Source organism: Aedes albopictus, chromosome 2, assembly GCF_035046485.1.
Source record: "Aedes albopictus strain Foshan chromosome 2, AalbF5, whole genome shotgun sequence".
NCBI classification, from domain to species: Eukaryota; Metazoa; Arthropoda; class Insecta; order Diptera; family Culicidae; genus Aedes; species Aedes albopictus.
Window position 1 is genome coordinate 281450192 of NC_085137.1, and position 17057 is coordinate 281467248.

A 17057-nucleotide genomic window follows, 5' to 3' on the forward strand; every position below is an offset into this window, starting at 1 on the left:
ATTGATGATGATGGGGAGAGGTATCACACCATGTTTAAGAACATTCCCTGGCCCCAACTAGGGTGGGGCTAATTTTAAAAAATGTCTCCGGGATATGATTTCCCATGTGGAAAGTGATCCACTAGTCGAAATAAGTGAGCTGTACAAAAATGAGCGATTTCGGTTGATATTCAGGGGTGACGCAAAGAGATTCAGTATTTTTTTTACTAGAACAAACCTCCAAAAAATGTCAAAATCAATGTTAAAACATAACATTTCTAGACTAAATCGGTGATTTAAGAACCCATTTGGACCAAATTTGTGCTCAAAATTGCGATATCTCTACTGGTTTCTGAGATATTTGAAAAAAATATGTAGTATTTTGGTATGTTTTGGGTTAGATTCCAAAATATGACATTTTTTTTGTTCAAATATCTCGGAAGCCAGTGGAGATATCGCAATTTTGAGCACAAATTTGGCCCAAGTAGATTCTAAAATAACCGATTTAGTCTAGAAATGTTGTTTTAACATTAATTTTGAAATGTTTTTTGGAGGTTTGTTCTAGTAAAAAAAATACTGAAACCCTTTGCGCCACCCCTGAATATCAACCAAAATCGCTCATTTTTGTACAGCTCACTTATTTCGACTAGTGGATCACTTTCCACATGGGAAATCATATCCCGGAGACATTTTTTAAAATTAGCGCCACCCTTCACTTTGAAATTTCACGTCGATCGGTTCAGTGGTTTCCGAATCCATAAGGGCTACCCAACTTACATTTTTGCTGTATAAGAGCTTAAACGAGCTTTCTTCCAAAAGCGTTTGCTCCATAAGCTTTTATGCAGCTACTTTTGTTAGTAGGGTAGTCAGACAGATAGACAGAAATTCATTTTTATATAGATAGATATTGGATGTAGATAGATTAAACATTTCATATGATAGCTAAATTTCTCTTTTTTTTCTTTGCTTCTTTCAGACCATTCGAATATTTGATCTTGTTAACAATTTTCGCAAATTGTGTTGCCTTAGCTGTTTATACTCCTTTCCCGAATAGTGATTCGAATACCACGAATGCTGCATTGGAAAAGATCGAATATATTTTTTTAGTCATTTTTACAGCCGAATGTGTAATGAAATTAATTGCATACGGGTTTATAATGCATCCAGGTTCATATCTGAGAAATGGATGGAATATTCTCGATTTTACCATAGTCGTTATTGGGTAATGTATAAATACCTAGTGTTTCTTTTACAATGATTAAAATTTATCTATTTTATAGAATGATTTCCACTGCATTATCCAATTTGATGAAAGAGGGATTTGATGTCAAAGCTCTTCGAGCATTTCGAGTACTGAGACCTTTGCGGTTGGTGTCAGGAGTGCCAAGTAAGTTATTTTACTAGTTATATGTCTTGACAGTGATTATTAATTTCGAAAATTGTCTTCAAAATTGTAAAATTTGATTTTTTGTATTTGTCATTGCAGGCTTACAAGTCGTACTTAATTCAATTCTCCGTGCCATGGTGCCTTTATTACACATCGCCCTTTTGGTATTGTTCGTAATTATCATCTATGCCATCATTGGACTTGAGCTTTTTTCCGGAAAATTACATAAAACGTGTTTCAACAATGTAACAGGTAACAAACAAAATAATGTTATTTTGATCAACAACATATGCTCAACATTTTTATAATTTTCCAGATGAAATCATGGATGATCCCCATCCATGTGGAGATGATGGATTTCAATGCGCCAGTATATCGGACGATATGGTGTGCCGTTACTACTGGGCGGGTCCAAACTTTGGCATAACCAACTTCGATAATTTCGGATTATCTATGCTGACTGTATTCCAATGTGTTACCTTAGAAGGCTGGACTGATATGCTGTATTACGTAAGTGTTAAAGCAATATTTTGTTTTATACAACGCTTCAATATACCAAAAATATGCACATTTCTTGTTGTGCTAACCAAAGCAAGTAAACACTAGGGTAACGGTTGAATTTTGGACCCCCAGAGGACATTAGTTTGAATTTAAGTCAAAATCAAACAGATTCAGAGGGTATTTACACATAATAATGATGTTAGTATATTCGTAAAAGCCTCCACTGTCCGTTAAAAATACCCACAAAGTCATTTCTGGCTAAAAATTTGATGAAAATAACTGATTTTTGAAGCATCAGTTTTCACTGTTTTGGACACCCCAATATATTTTGGACCCTCCTCAGTATATATTTTGGACACCCGGTGTTTAAACTCGTTTGAAACTATTTTGGAACATTTTGCCGCTTGAATATGCTGGATCACATCCTGATTACTTGATTGCCGGTCAGGCTAAGGCCGGGGTGGCCTCTGCTGTACATAGTAGCCGCCTCCATTCCACTCGGTCCATGGCTGTTTGTCTCCAGTTCCGCACTCTGCGTAGGGTCCGCAGATCGTCCTCCACTTGGTCGACCCACCTAGCTCGCTGCGCTCCACGTCTTCTTGTACCGGTCGGATGACTCTCGAGAACCATTTTAGTCGGGTTGCTATCCGACATCCTGATGACGTGACCCGCCCACCGTAGCCTCCCGATTTTCGCGGTATGGACGATGGTTGGTTCTCCCAGCAGCTGATGCAGCTCGTGGTTCATTCGCCTTCTCCAAGTCCCGTCTTCCATCTGCACTCCGCCGTAGATGGTACGCAACACCTTCCGTTCGAAAACTCCAAGGGCGCGTTGGTCCATGTTTCGTAGGGTCCATGTTTCGTGCCCATAGAGGACGACCGGTCTAATCAACGTTTTGTAGATGGTTAACTTCGTGTTACGGCGAACTTTATTCGATCGTAGAGTTCTGCGGAGTCCAAAGTAGGCACGATTTCCTGCCACAATGCGCCTCTGAATTTCTCTGCTGGTGTCATTGTCGTCGGTCACCAGTGAGCCCAAGTACACGAATTCTTCAACCGCCTCGATTTCATCACCGTCGATATGAATTCGGGGTGGCGGGCGCGGTGATTCCTCCCTGGAGCCCTTTGCCATCATGTACTTTGTCTTCGACACATTAATGACTAGTCCGATTCGCCTGGCTTCACTCTTTAGTCGGATGTACGTTTCCGCCATCGTCTCAAATTTACGAGCAATAATATCAATATCATCGGCGAAACCAAGCAGCTGAACGGACTTCGTGAAAATCGTCCCACTCGTGTTTATCCCCGCTCTTCTTATTACACCCTCCAAAGCAATGTTGAACAGCAAGCACGAAAGACCATCACCTTGCCGTAACCCTCTGCGAGATTCGAAGGGACTCGAGAGTGTCCCTGATACTCGAACTACACACATCACTCGATCCATCGTCGCCTTGATCAACCGTATCAGTTTATCCGGGAATCCGTATTCGTGCATAATCTGCCATAGCTGTTCTCGATCGATTGTATCATACGCCGATTTGAAATCGATGAACAAGTGATGTGTGGGCACGTTGTATTCGCGGCATTTCTGCAACACCTGGCGGATGGCGAACATCTGGTCCGTTGTAGCGCGTTCACCCATGAATCCAGCCTGATATTGCCCCACGAACTCTCTTGCAATCGGTGATAGACGGCGGCATAAAATTTGGGAGAGTATCTTGTAGGCAGCGCTCAGTAGTGTGATCGCGCGGTAGTTTCCGCAATCCAACTTGTCGCCCTTTTTGTAGATGGGACACACGATACCTTCCATCCATTCCTCCGGTAATACTTCCTCCTCCCAAATCTTGGTAATGACCCAGTGTAGTGCTCTCACCAGTGCTTCTCCACCGTATTTTAGAAGCTCGCTTGGTGTTGCAGCATTCTCGCCCATGCTGCATTCTTCTCGTTTTTCAACTGTTCACATTCGCCGTCGTACCAGTCGTTTCTGTGATTCGGAGTCGCGAAGCCTAGTGCTGTAGCCGAGGTACTACCTATGGCGGATCGGATGTCCCTCCAGCCATCTTCAAGTGTAGCTGCGCCAAGCTGCTCTTCCGTTGGTAGGGCCACTGCTAACTGCTGCGCGTAGTCTTGAGCCACTTCTACGTTACGAAGTTGCTCGATGTTGAGCCGCGGCGTTCGACTTCGACGCGTGGTGATAACTGTCGAAAGTTTTGAGCGCATGCATACAGCGACTAAGTAGTGATCCGAATCTATATTCGCACTGCGGTATGTGCGGACGTTGGTTATATCCGAGAAGAATTTACCGTCGATTAGAACGTGGTCGATTTGGTTTTCTGTTTTGGTGGTCGGGTGATCTCCAGGTGGCTTTGTGGATATCTTTGCGGGGAAAGAAGGTGCTTCGGACTACCATACCACGGGAGGCTGCAAAGTTTACGCATCGCTGGCCGTTATCATTCGATACGGCGTGCAGGCTGTTTCGCCCGATTACCGGTCTGTACATTTCCTCCCTTCCTACCTGCGCGTTCATGTCGCCGACAACGATTTTCACGTCACGCGGCGAGCAACCATCGTATGTTTGCTCTAACTGCGCGTAGAACGCTTCTTTCTCATCATCGGGTCTCCCTTCGTGTGGGCAGTGGACGTTGATGATGCTGTAGTTGAAGAAACGGCCCTTAACTCTCAACATGCACATCCTTGCGTTGATCGGCTGCCACCCGATCACACGTTGTCGCATCTTGCCCAACACTATAAATCCTGTTCCCAGTTCATTGGTGGTGCCACAGCTTTGGTAGAAGGTAGCCGCTCGATGCCCGCTTTTCCACACTTTCTGTCCAGTCCAACAAAGTTCCTGCAACGCCACGATGTCGAAGTTGCGGGGATGTAGTTCGTCATAGATTATCCTGCCACATCCTGCGAAACCTAGTGACTTGCAATTCCATGTTCCAAGTTTCGGACAACAGTGCCCAGGCTGCGCTACCAGCTAAGCACACAACTCTTAGCTGGCGGTCTTTGTCATCGTTTGACCCGTGGAAGCATGAGGTAGGAACTTGTGAGGACCAGAGCTATATTGGACGCTCTCCTTATCGACTCACCGTTTTGCAGCCCGATTACTTGATTGACAAAGGCTGATTAGACGAACATTGCGAATTTAATGCGCTAGAATGATAAACATTTTTGTTTACATCTGCAAGTTTCCTCAACACCGCAATCTCTTTTTGTAAACATGAACGACACTCGCACGGATGACAAGATTGACAAAAAAAAAATTTAAGGCAAATAAGAATATTTCCAGTAAGGAAATGATTGCTGCCCGTGCAGAGCAATCTTATTTAGCGAATGATTGTAAAAATTTCCGTCATCCTATCATTAAACCTGTGTAAGTTGTGATAATGCGACCCAGGGGGTCCAAAATATATGGGGGTCCAAATTATATTGGTTACCCTACATGTTGAAAAGCTTTGAAGGCCATGTACACAGCGGAAACACGTGTTCGATGGAAAACATGAAATTTAAACCACTCAAAGAAATCTACGATTCGTGGTTCGCTAGAATAGTGGCGCAAGGAGTGGGTAGGACAGGTAAGACATGTCCTACCGACAAAAAAAAATCTGGAAAGGACAGTCCATATTGCCTTACCTAAGATTTTTAGAGAAACATAAAGAAAAATATGAATATATTCTACATAATATTATCCCTACATGGACAAAACTATGCTACTGAAGTCACACGATTGGTGATCACCGCCAGCACCACGCTAATGCTGAGTACGAAAAGCGAGATTGAAGTTGATTTTTCTAGCTATTTCGTTATTGATTTCTCCAAATATACATTGAATAAATCTTCTATTGACTCTTCGAAACCATTACTCAATGGATTCATTAAAGAATTCCCTCAAAAACTTTATTGCGAAATTCTGTAGAGGAACTTCATGAAATATAATGACAGCGCAGTGAACTCCATTGAGATACAGTACTTTTTCTTAGCGTGCAGATAATTATCAAGAAACTGCTCCTGGGAATTATTACGAGAACAATGTATTTAAAACCACATAAAAATAGAACATCTTATAATCGAACGACCGAACACTACAATTTCGTTAAAAAAAATCGGACATTACATTTGGAAATATACAACATAAATTTTGAACTGGATAACACTTTCCGATCTCAGGATGACGCGTCATTTGGTTTTGGTCAATCAGCTAATCCTGTAATGGTGACTTGTCTGGCAGGTTGCCTTCTTGTTCGCAGCGTTAGTTGTTTTCATAACTTGAGTATTGTCTAGGAAAATTTTAATCCTAAGGGGGGCATATGAATTATTTCCCGACATGACCTGAAAGTAGGCCTTCAAAATGAGACTGATTAGATCCCATGATGCTCTATTACTGCAGAGTAGCGTGGTTCAAAAAATCGATTTTGCTCCACACCGCTTATTCGATTTATAATAAGATTCTATGCCTTCTCCAAAAATTTGAGCTGAATTGGTTGAAAATTGAGAGTGCACAAGCCCTTCGAAGTTTGTATGAGAATTAGTATGGGAAAAGGACGCTTTTCATTCAATTGACCGTAGCATTTTCCCAAGTGCCCTATAGTGTTAGTTGTGTTAGTTGACCCTTGGTACTCCTAGGCTACTCTATCAGCTACAACTTTTCCGAAGACCACATTCAAATCGGACGCCTCATTAATTAGTTATTGATTTTTGACCAGCAGCAGAAACTTTAACAGTGATCGTTCAGCTTTCCAGCAGGTAACATTGCTGCACATGGCGCCAAATATAGCACACATATATCATGGCTACTATGTTTCAAGGCAAATTGCAGTGATGCCCATCGAATAGTGTAATCATCATGACCAAAGATTTTCCTTCTGGCTAAAAATCAATAACTAATGAATGAGGCGTCCGATTTGAATGTGATCTTCGGAAAAGTTGTAGCTGATAGAGTGGCCTAGGAGTACCAAGGGTCAACTAACACTATAGGGCACTTGGGGAAATGCTACGGTCAATTGAATGAAAAACGTCTTTTTCCCATACTAATTCCCATGCAAACTTCGAAGGGCTTGTGCACTCTCAATTTTCAACCAATTGAGCTCAAATTTTGGGAGAAGGCATAGAATCTGGTTACGAGTCGAATAAGCGGTGTGGAGCAAAAACGATTTTTTGAACCACGCTACTGCAGAGCCATGCAAATGTGAATTTCACTTTGGCAAATATTATTAAGTGGTGTGTTAAATATGATACACCGCGCGGCCTTTTTAATGTTCCAAACGCGCATTTGCACGAAATTCCACGCGGCAAATCCTATTGGAAAGGAACAGCCACACTTGAGGAGACGTCGCAATGTTATCTCCCATAAGAATTAAGTAAAACGGGAGAAAAAACACCGCTGTTTCCTCAGGGATTTGCCGTGTGTACTTTTGGGCAAATGTGCTAAACAGGTTAAAATAGAACACGTAACATCAAGTCTACTCAGAAATAATGAGCTACTCCAAGAATTTCATCAAAGATTTTCCAAGGGATTTCTCTAGGAGATACTTTGAAAATTGTAACAGTAAATTTTCCAGATAAAAATTGCAAGAATGATGACTCCAAGGATTCCATTAGAAATTAAGCTTTTTTACTTACAACATTACGAGCTTCAGCTTCAGGATTTAACAGATATCCTTTATGGGCATTTCTCTAAATTCCCCAGTGGAATTACTGCTTGTAATACGCTGAGCGTGCACTTCAACAGCATGGTAAGCGTCAGCTAATGCACAAAGAAAGTTAATAATTAATAGAAATTCGGAAGACCTGAAGGTAGCTCAAGAACTGCTACAAAATAGTTTCTTTGGTTTCATACATTTGTCGTACCCACGTAATTATACGTAAACATGTTTCTGAAAGCGACCAGAACTGTGTTCAATCCAATTTGCCTACGTGAACTCTTGTAAACGGAATTTCATATGGTCGAGTATGAATTTATCTCTAATAGGGTGCGGGCACCGGTTTTGGCCAGTCTAAGGGAAATCATTTTTATAAAAATAACCAATAATCCTATGAAAACAACCAATGCGTCGAAAGAAAGATTTCAATCTATTATTTGAAGGAAAAATGCAGAAATCAAGCCAATACTTGATTTTTGAATAAAAAGTGGCACTGGCCAAAATAGAAGCTCTGCCGCAGTTTTGGCCATATTCTTAAGTTTGGTTTCTATTTTGGCCAATCACGGGTATTTCTTATGGGAGTGGCCAAATTAGAAGCACCCTGGCCAAAATAGATATATGGGAGCAGATTTTTTAAGGAAATATATTTTAAGGAAATTTGAAGGAAAAATGCAGAAATCAAGCCAATACTTGATTTTTGAATAAAAAGTGGCACTGGCCAAAATAGAAGCTCTGCCGCAGTTTTGGCCATATTCTTAAGTTTGGTTTCTATTTTGGCCAATTACGGGTATTTCTTATGGGAGTGGCCAAATTAGAAGCACCCTGGCCAAAATAGATATATGGGAGCAGATTTTTTAAGGAAATATATTTTTTCTTCCAGTTTTTAATCAAAATATGTGGTTTTCACAGCTGTAATCATCATATTGTATTAGGATCTACTAGTAAAAAATAAATTTACGCCGATTTAGATTGCAACAGGCTCAATACCGCACTATGGCCAAAACTCCGGACTGGCCAAAACTGAAGATTCTACCCTAGGGATAAAAAAAAAACTTGAATTTATGTGCACGGCTAGATACTATATGTATCCCACCATGTACAAAAAGTTAGGCCAATCCGTATAAATTTGACTGTTGCATTATAGCATAGCAGAGAAGGTCATCTCCGGATTCAGAAATTGATTGAAATTTCATGCTATTGGTCGCGACACCTAGCAGTAGAAGTCATACTTTTTACACGGAAAACTTCAACCGTGTTGACATGAAAGAGCAAATAATTTTTGAGACAGGTACGCCAACTCAAAGACTTATTAGCAAATAGTTTTTTTCGATAGTGGTAATCACGTTCAAATGTATGCGTGCCTTTTTTGTAGATATAGTTGTGAAACTGTGAGGAAAACATTTGCACTCTTACCCCGAACGTTAGTTTTATAACACTAGTTTACAGCATTTTTGAACTCGGTAAGCTGATGATCATTTTTGGTGTAGAATCATGCCCTGAGTTCGAAAACACGAAGGAAAAAAATTACAGTAGAGCAGAAATTTTTTCGACTTTCCATACAAAATCGATTTTTGTTCTATTTTTAAGCAAAGTCGCTCACTTCACACATCTCATTCTCCGTAATCAATGCCCCGATTGAGCTGAGTTTTTTACTGTAACTCGCCTACATATGAGATGTCAAATGAACGTTGAGAAAGAATTTTTAAATTGTTTTTTTTTTATTAAAAAAAAATACATTTTTTCACATATTTTTGAAAATTTTGCTAAAATTTAAAAAAGTCGCTAATATTTTGAATTTCATCAATCTGACGCAAAACCTGCATTCAGATGATCGAATGGTATTATATTCAGCTTTTAATTTATGGAAAAAGATTTAAAATTGGTTGAACAAAACGCAAGATATTTCAATTTTATTAGTTTCCATATTTTAAAAAGTTGTAAAATTCGATATTGAGCTAAATCTCAAAAACTGCTCTACTTAAAAATTTTTGAAGCACGGCTTCAAAATCAGCGCTAAATTATTTTTTTTTTGCTAGGTTTCTAGCTGCACTCTGAATAGAGTTGAAACCTCTACACTAGACCTGAAGATAGAAAAGAGTACGTAATCTTTCAGAAGCAGTTTGCCAGCCGTACGCGGAAAATGATATCCATTAAGACACTGTTGCAACTGACTCAGAAAGATACGGTAGAAGATTGGAAAGTTTTCAATTAGTCAGTCAGTCAGGATTTGCCTATGTAGTGTTATGGTCACACGGTTTGTGTTTGTCTTCTTGTTTGGTTTTGTGGTATGGTTAAATATGTTTTTCTCCTCGTTAAGTCAGTTGTCGTATGTTGTTTTTTTTCATCGAATCAATCGAACCTTGTATGTTAAAATATAGTCAATATATCCTGTGTCAAATTGTTTTCTTGATTTCGCTAATCGTTTTCTACTTGTGTTCATCTCTTGTGTCCTTAAATTGTCATCGGTCCAAAATCCACAGAAACATGTAACTGAACTTCTGAACATCTAAGAGATAATCAAAAATATGCCAAGTTGGTCAGTTGATTGCAATAAAATTTTAAAATAATAAAGATTTCATGTCAACTTTCATCCCGCTACAAATACTATTAAAAATATTCAAATTCGTTCAATTGTCCTATCGGTCCTACCTAGATGAACCATGTCATTTTCTCAAGCGTAGCCTAGAAATGTCAACCGAGTCATACACAAGTAGCGTTGTTCAGTTAATATAAAGCAGTCAGTTTTTGTCCAAAATGTCACGTCGAACGCATTGACGTCAACAATGCGTTTAAGTGTTCGCACGTTAGCTTTGAATCTATCAGCACAATTAAGTGCTGCAAATCTCCTTCCCACTATTGATTCTTCGGTCGATTTTTATTGCTTTATTTAAAGAAAATATGACCAACTAACTGCCGTGAATCGCATATCTGTCCCATTTGCATAGGAAGTCCAGCAAAGATGGGACTGATATACGATTCACGGCAGCTAACATTGTAAAAATTCGAAAAAGCGACTATGACATTAATAAATTACTATGTAATAAAAATCAATCGAGAAACGTGGGAAATAGAGCCCAAACAACATTTTGATGGCTGTAAAAGGTTTCAAAACCTGTCACAAATCCTATAATACTTTTATTAGGATTTGTAACGATCATCAAAACCTTCTCAAATCCAACCGACTTGGAACTATTGCTTGGGAATAGACTCTACTGAGCCCCGGCGGTTCCTCCTGTTTATCGAGCATGTCTGATGCATATGATCAGCCATACTCCATCTGCAGCAGCCGGTTCGTGATGAACCGTTGGAGGTGCATTAAAGTGTTAAAAAGGTGATATGCTTCACTAAAGAACACTACATTACAATAATCAAAATGAAACTCCTTCACTTTAATACCGTCAACCCCTGCGAACTTGGCCAGGGGCTTCAAAATCAGCGCTAAATTATGCTTCAAAAATTTTGCTCGTTGATAGAAGTTCACGACTTTCGTTTTATTTTGTAAACTAGTGTAATTATTTAGCCGTTTTACCCAATTTGAATGGGTAATATTTTTATATGCAATTTGTATAGCCTTTGAATTGGCGTGCATTTTTGTGTAAGGAAAAATTCGCGCTAGTATTCGTGTGTTGAAATGTCACTTATCTCTATTAGGCAATTCTTTGGGGACAAATCCAAAGATATCTTACAGTTCTTTCTTTGCCTGCCATTGCATGAATTTGTATATTGTGAGGCAAGAACAATGATACACTATGCCCAGGGAGTCGAGAAAATTTTCCTGACTGGAACGGGAATCGAACCCGCCGTCTCCGGATTGGCGATCCATAGCCTTAACCACTAGGCTAACTGGAGACCCAAGAAGAATGGGTAATAACTCGTAATAATACGGTTTCACAGCTGATATAAGCAAATTGTATTGGTACGTACACTGAGGATACTGTTCGTATGCTTTTCATAGTTTGCATCTTATGAATCAGTAATTTTACTTTTTTTTCATCATTTCATAGTTCTCGTATGCTTTTCATACATTGAAAAGCGAAATCCATAAGACTTGTCGTATGAAAAATCTCATAAGAAGCATCGTACGAAAATCATAGGATGTGTTATGAAACACCATTGCTAAACAACAACAAAACCTTTTATTGACTTCTAACCACTTCAACTTTCGAAGCGTCGATAGGCGTATGAGTAAAGCACGCACTCGCCAAGCTTGACGTCCCTGGTTCGATTCCAGGTTGCGATTTTTTTTTTAATTTGTGCAAAATATTTCATAAAAGTATGTATGGCAGTCATACGACATAATTTCAGATTTTATACGTTATCGGTATGGTTTTCATACGTGAGTGTTATGAAATTTATACAGTAACAGTATGACAATAATAGTTTGCGCTTTGAATCCAAAATCATAGTTCGTAACTATGATTTTCGCAAGAAATTCTTGTGGCAAAAAATCATAGTTGATTCGTATGATTTTCGGAGTTGCAGTATCCTCAGTGTACACCATATAATTTACATAGTTGTCGAAAACAACAAAATGTGTAATGTCATTATTTTCCGCAAATGAAACAAACTTTGAAAATTTAAGAGATTCAATAATCATAATGATTTAATCTATTTATTAATTCTGGTTATACCTGGTTAATACACACCTGAATGTGGTTAATACAGGTTTGAGTTTTCGCACGATGAAAACGAAATGGGTAGAAACAAAATAAATCGAGTCCGTTTTTCACGTCTAAAATTTATCACTTTTTGTGTGGTCGATTTGTCCTAAGATGCCCTTCTCTTTTCTGATTATAGTGAAAAGAGCCCACAATAAGCACTCCTCTCTAAATGGACCAATACATTACTATAATACTCAATAGTCTTTGGCGCACATTTAATAAATGTAAAGTTGTATTATTATTCACTTGGAATAGACTGTCCTTTATCCTTCTCTGCTGATTGCTTATGTGCTGTAACTCCATTTCAGCTGGCACGCACGCGATTTCATAGGTATTTCGTCTCATTTTAGCGAGTAATGGTTTTGAGTTGAAACAAATTAGGTTCCTGTCCTCACCATTGCTAGTAGCAACTATGGACAGAAGCAGTGAAGAGAATTGTCAGACAAAAGAGGCTCAAAACAAGCAACAAAGAAGACGCGGCGATTACTCTTTATCCCAACTGGTAACAGATAATGACATGATCTCGAAAATTTTTGTTGCGGACAAAACGGAAGCAGAATTTGTTGCGTACTTTTCAACTCGTGAATAATCAATTATTACCAACCCAAAATCAAACTTTTTTGATGATACATCTTCAGCAGCATTGTAGTGTTTACCGACACGAAGTAACCGCTCGAAAATCACAAAGCAAGCCTTAAAAATCTCTAAACTCGTAATGCACGATCTTTGCCTTATTCTGTTCAAGTTAAGACAAACCTATGTTGCATTGGGTAGAAGTCGCAACAAATTCAGGTTGCGACACTGTCGTTATTGTTGCGCGATGGTTGAATGTTGATTCACTGGACAGAAGAGAAAAAATATGAAATTCTGTATTGATGAAGTACAAGGCCGTTATATTTGATACAAAATAAAAATTAAATTAAACAAAAATGTATATTTTCCTGGTTTGTTGTGTTAAAGAATCATGGCTGCATCTTATCTTGTTGATTCACACCATTCTCACTTTTAAAACATGCCTGTATCCCTATTGGTGATTTGATGTTGCATGAAGAAGAAGAAGAAGAACGATGGTGTTTTGAAAAAATCCTATCCCTATAACACAGGGGAAGTTTTTAAAATGCCTCTATAAAATCCAAAACAAAATCTAATTCAAAACGGTTTGATGTACGGTGTTAGACTTTGAACGGACTACAAATTAAGTACCTTATCAAGAAAAAAAAATGTTAAATTTAAATTTATACGCTCAATATATAATCCGTCCAAAGTCTAACACCGTACATCAAACCGTTTTTAATTAGATTTTGTTTTGGATTTTATAGAGGCATTTTAAAAACTTCCCCTGTGTTAGAGATAGAATTTTTTCAAAATACCATCGTTCTTCTTCTTCTTCTTCATGCAACATCAAATCACCAATTGTGGTAAATTTAGTTGAGCCTATTTGCAAATTTCCAACCATATCATCATTAAAATTGTATTGTGTAAGCCCTAGTATATCCATTTGGTACACTACTTGGGATAAAAACTCAAAATTTAACCTTATGGACTCTATTTCGCAACCGTAGAATGAAAAATTTGTCAAACATTTGTTTTGCATGGTGTGAACGGAATCAGGAATAGAAAAAAAAGTGATTGGAATCAGGTGTTTCCTAGTATTATCATCCCGTCTTTTTGTATTTGCAGATTCAGGATGCTATGGGCAGCACATGGCAATGGGTGTATTTTATATCTATGGTTATATTAGGAGCGTTTTTCGTTATGAACCTTATTCTTGGTGTCCTGAGCGGTGAGTTTTCAAAGGAGAGAACCAAAGCAAAAAATCGGGGTGATTTCCAAAAACTTCGTGAGAAACAACAGATCGAAGAAGATTTAAGAGGGTATCTGGACTGGATCACGCAGGCCGAAGACATAGATCCAGAGAACGAGGCAAATGTTGTACAGGAAGGAAAAACGATGACAGCAAACGAAATAGATGCTTCCGATCATTTGGGGGAAGAAGGCGAAATTCAACAGGAATCTTGGCTGGCAAGAAAACGAAAAAATATAGATCGCGTAAATCGGCGGCTGCGGAGAGCTTGTCGCAAAGCAGTAAAATCACAAGCATTTTATTGGCTTATCATTGTTCTAGTATTTTTGAATACCGGAGTACTAGCTACAGAGCATTACCAGCAACCTCCATGGCTGGATGATTTTCAAGGTAATAACCGACACAAAGTTCATAAAGAACTTCATGTTTTAAAATTATAACATGAAATATCAATACGCTTTTTCTCTATTTTTAGAATACACAAATATGTTCTTCGTAGCACTGTTTTCAATGGAAATGTTACTGAAAATGTACAGCTTAGGATTTCAAGGTTATTTCGTATCACTCTTTAATCGATTCGATTGTTTCGTAGTCATAGGAAGCATTGGAGAGATGGTTTTGACCAGCACACAAATTATGCCACCATTAGGAGTCTCCGTGCTCCGTTGTGTTCGACTTTTACGAGTGTTCAAGGTTACAAAGTAGGTTCTATATTGCGTAAGATACTAACAGCACACATTATTATTGTAATTCGTTTTGCTTTACAGGTACTGGCAATCTTTATCGAATTTAGTGGCATCTCTCTTGAATTCGATTCAATCAATTGCTTCACTTTTGCTACTGCTTTTCCTCTTCATCGTCATTTTCGCCTTATTGGGAATGCAAGTTTTTGGAGGAAAGTTTAATTTCAATCGTGAGGCGGACAAACCACGGTCAAATTTTGATAGCTTTGTTCAAAGTCTGTTAACCGTGTTTCAGGTATGTTGAATTTTTACAATTTTGTCAGCGTGATCAGTCCAAGATTAACAAATGTTATTTGTCTTGCTTCAGATTCTTACAGGTGAAGATTGGAACGCAGTAATGTATGATGGGATCCAGGCATATGGAGGCGTAGCGTCAATAGGAATTTTAGCTAGCATTTATTTTATAATTCTTTTTATTTGCGGTAACTGTATCCTTTTCAAACGAGAACTATTGTAAACTTGTAACCTTTCTTTGAAGGGCGGGTTTTATAATATTCCTAAATTGTTCATTTTTCATATTTCATTAAAATTACTAACTTTTATTAATCCTCTTGGAAGTGTTAAAAAGCATTGAGAGAAAACTAGGTGTTATCCAATTTTGTTTTAATCCTCTTAAGATGTTACGCTAGGCGTTACGTGCGCTACGTTCAGCGAGCCTGTCTGGGTCATACTTACATGTTAATGTTGGATTGGCAGTTTCCTTAACCGAAATTTTGCAACTAGACATTCTGTTGAACGTTTTCTTGGCTATCGCTGTGGATAATCTCGCCGATGCAGATTCATTGACGACGGTCGAAAAAGAAGAAGGCGAAGGTGAAGAAGGAGCAGATGGTGAAAAACCCGGTTCGCACGAAGGCACGCCGATGGGCATTACGGACGATGGATTTATGGAGCACGACAAAAACAATTTAGATTCGGAAAACGAAATGAATGTGTAAGTTGTTAAATGAGAACTTAATTGTGATCAACAACCCTGTCGTCGCACAGGGCGCTTTAACTGCAATAATTATTTCCAAAATTCTGTGGACAGTTTTTGGAGTTAATATGGCTCCAGATTTGAAAAGTCATATCTCTTTAGGGAGCAACCATAAATGATGAAGCATATTTGGACGATTTTAGGCACCTCTCTTAGCTTATTTTCTCATACCTAATGCATGATTCGTAGCCAACTCAGAGACTCCCCTCAAAGAGATTGAATTCCACCTTATTTGGGCGTAACGCTAAATTCTACATTTTTAGACCATCCCCTGGAGGGGGTTGTGGTTATGGAACCTCCACAACGCTTTTTGTATGACAATTCTGAATTTTTTGATGATTCCTAATTGATGAGTCTGATTCTAATTTAATGTAGGCGCTCCCGTACCCACTTTCTCATTGCTAACTCCGAAAATCCGGAAATACTCCAGATTTGAATATTGAGTAGCGTATTGAAACATGGCCACTTCAAATCAGCAGGTTATTGACTTTTTCCAGACCGCATTCAGGATAAAACACTATGTCGATCGGTCATCATCCTAACAGTCACAGAACTGCAGAACGTTTTCAAATAAGTGGCGCCTGGGCGATTGTTCCTAGGAGAGCTTCAGCGTGACCACAGTTCTAGTTGTTATATGCATCCTTTTATCAAATTTACACCAATGTAACATAATCCAACTCTATTCACTATATACAGTCCTGCTAAATCAGGACGGTGATTGACGAGAAGATCATTCAATCTAAGACGAATTTATAAATCACATATATGGATTAGTTGCGGAGATATCTGTCCAAACAATGAAGTACCTACTAAAAAGTCGCAATTTTCAGATCTGAGGACTATGAACACAATGGATCTGAAACTAAAATGACGTTGCCTGATGACGATGAAGGCTATGAAGATCAAGACCAAGGTATGAAAAGAAGCTGACTAAGATTCGAATGTTTTTTGTCAATATTTTAAAACAATACACTTGCAGGTGAGAACTACGAAGAACATGTTACGGCTCGTCCTCGGCGGTTATCGGAAATCAGTGTTAAAAAGACGAAAAAACCAATCCCACGATCAGACGCGCTCTTTCTGTTCCCTCCCACAAACAGGTACATTTTTGCGGAGCATCTAAGATAAATTTGGTTTCGACGAACTATAAGATTTATCTTGAGATGCTCCGAGTGTGCAAATTTTCAACGTTGTTTTCATTTTTCGTTACAGATTATCAAGATAAAGAATATAATCTTGCACGACCACGACGTATGTCCGAGTTAAATGTAGCTAATAAAATCATACCAATTCCACCAGGGTCGTCGTTCTTTATTATGTCTCAAACGAACAGGTTAAAAAGTCAAAAACTTTCATTCACGTCCC

At 38.7% G+C, this 17057-nt stretch overlaps 1 protein-coding gene across 5 annotated transcripts in view; it reads left to right on the forward strand.

Moving 5' to 3' along the window:
* Positions 1-17057, forward strand: part of LOC109415132 (muscle calcium channel subunit alpha-1) — a 94449-nt gene that overhangs the window by 14594 nt on the left and 62798 nt on the right. For 3 of the 5 annotated variants that reach the window (XR_009997771.1, XM_062851923.1, XM_062851921.1), the window contains exons 3-13: positions 956-1201; positions 1260-1366; positions 1466-1618; positions 1683-1876; positions 13850-14363; positions 14449-14674; positions 14741-14951; positions 15024-15144; positions 15440-15650; positions 16523-16605; positions 16672-16792. Coding sequence is in view for 4 of the 5 variants with exons in the window: in XM_062851923.1 (XP_062707907.1) it covers positions 956-1201; positions 1260-1366; positions 1466-1618; positions 1683-1876; positions 13850-14363; positions 14449-14674; positions 14741-14951; positions 15024-15144; positions 15440-15650; positions 16523-16605; positions 16672-16792 (2187 nt within the window). In the remaining variant the exon portion in view is untranslated. Of the gene's footprint in view, positions 1-955; positions 1202-1259; positions 1367-1465; positions 1619-1682; positions 1877-13849; positions 14364-14448; positions 14675-14740; positions 14952-15023; positions 15145-15439; positions 15651-16522; positions 16606-16671; positions 16793-16904; positions 17026-17057 lie in introns of all 5 variants that reach the window. The other 2 variants (XM_062851924.1, XM_062851922.1) reach the window with 1 other exon arrangement.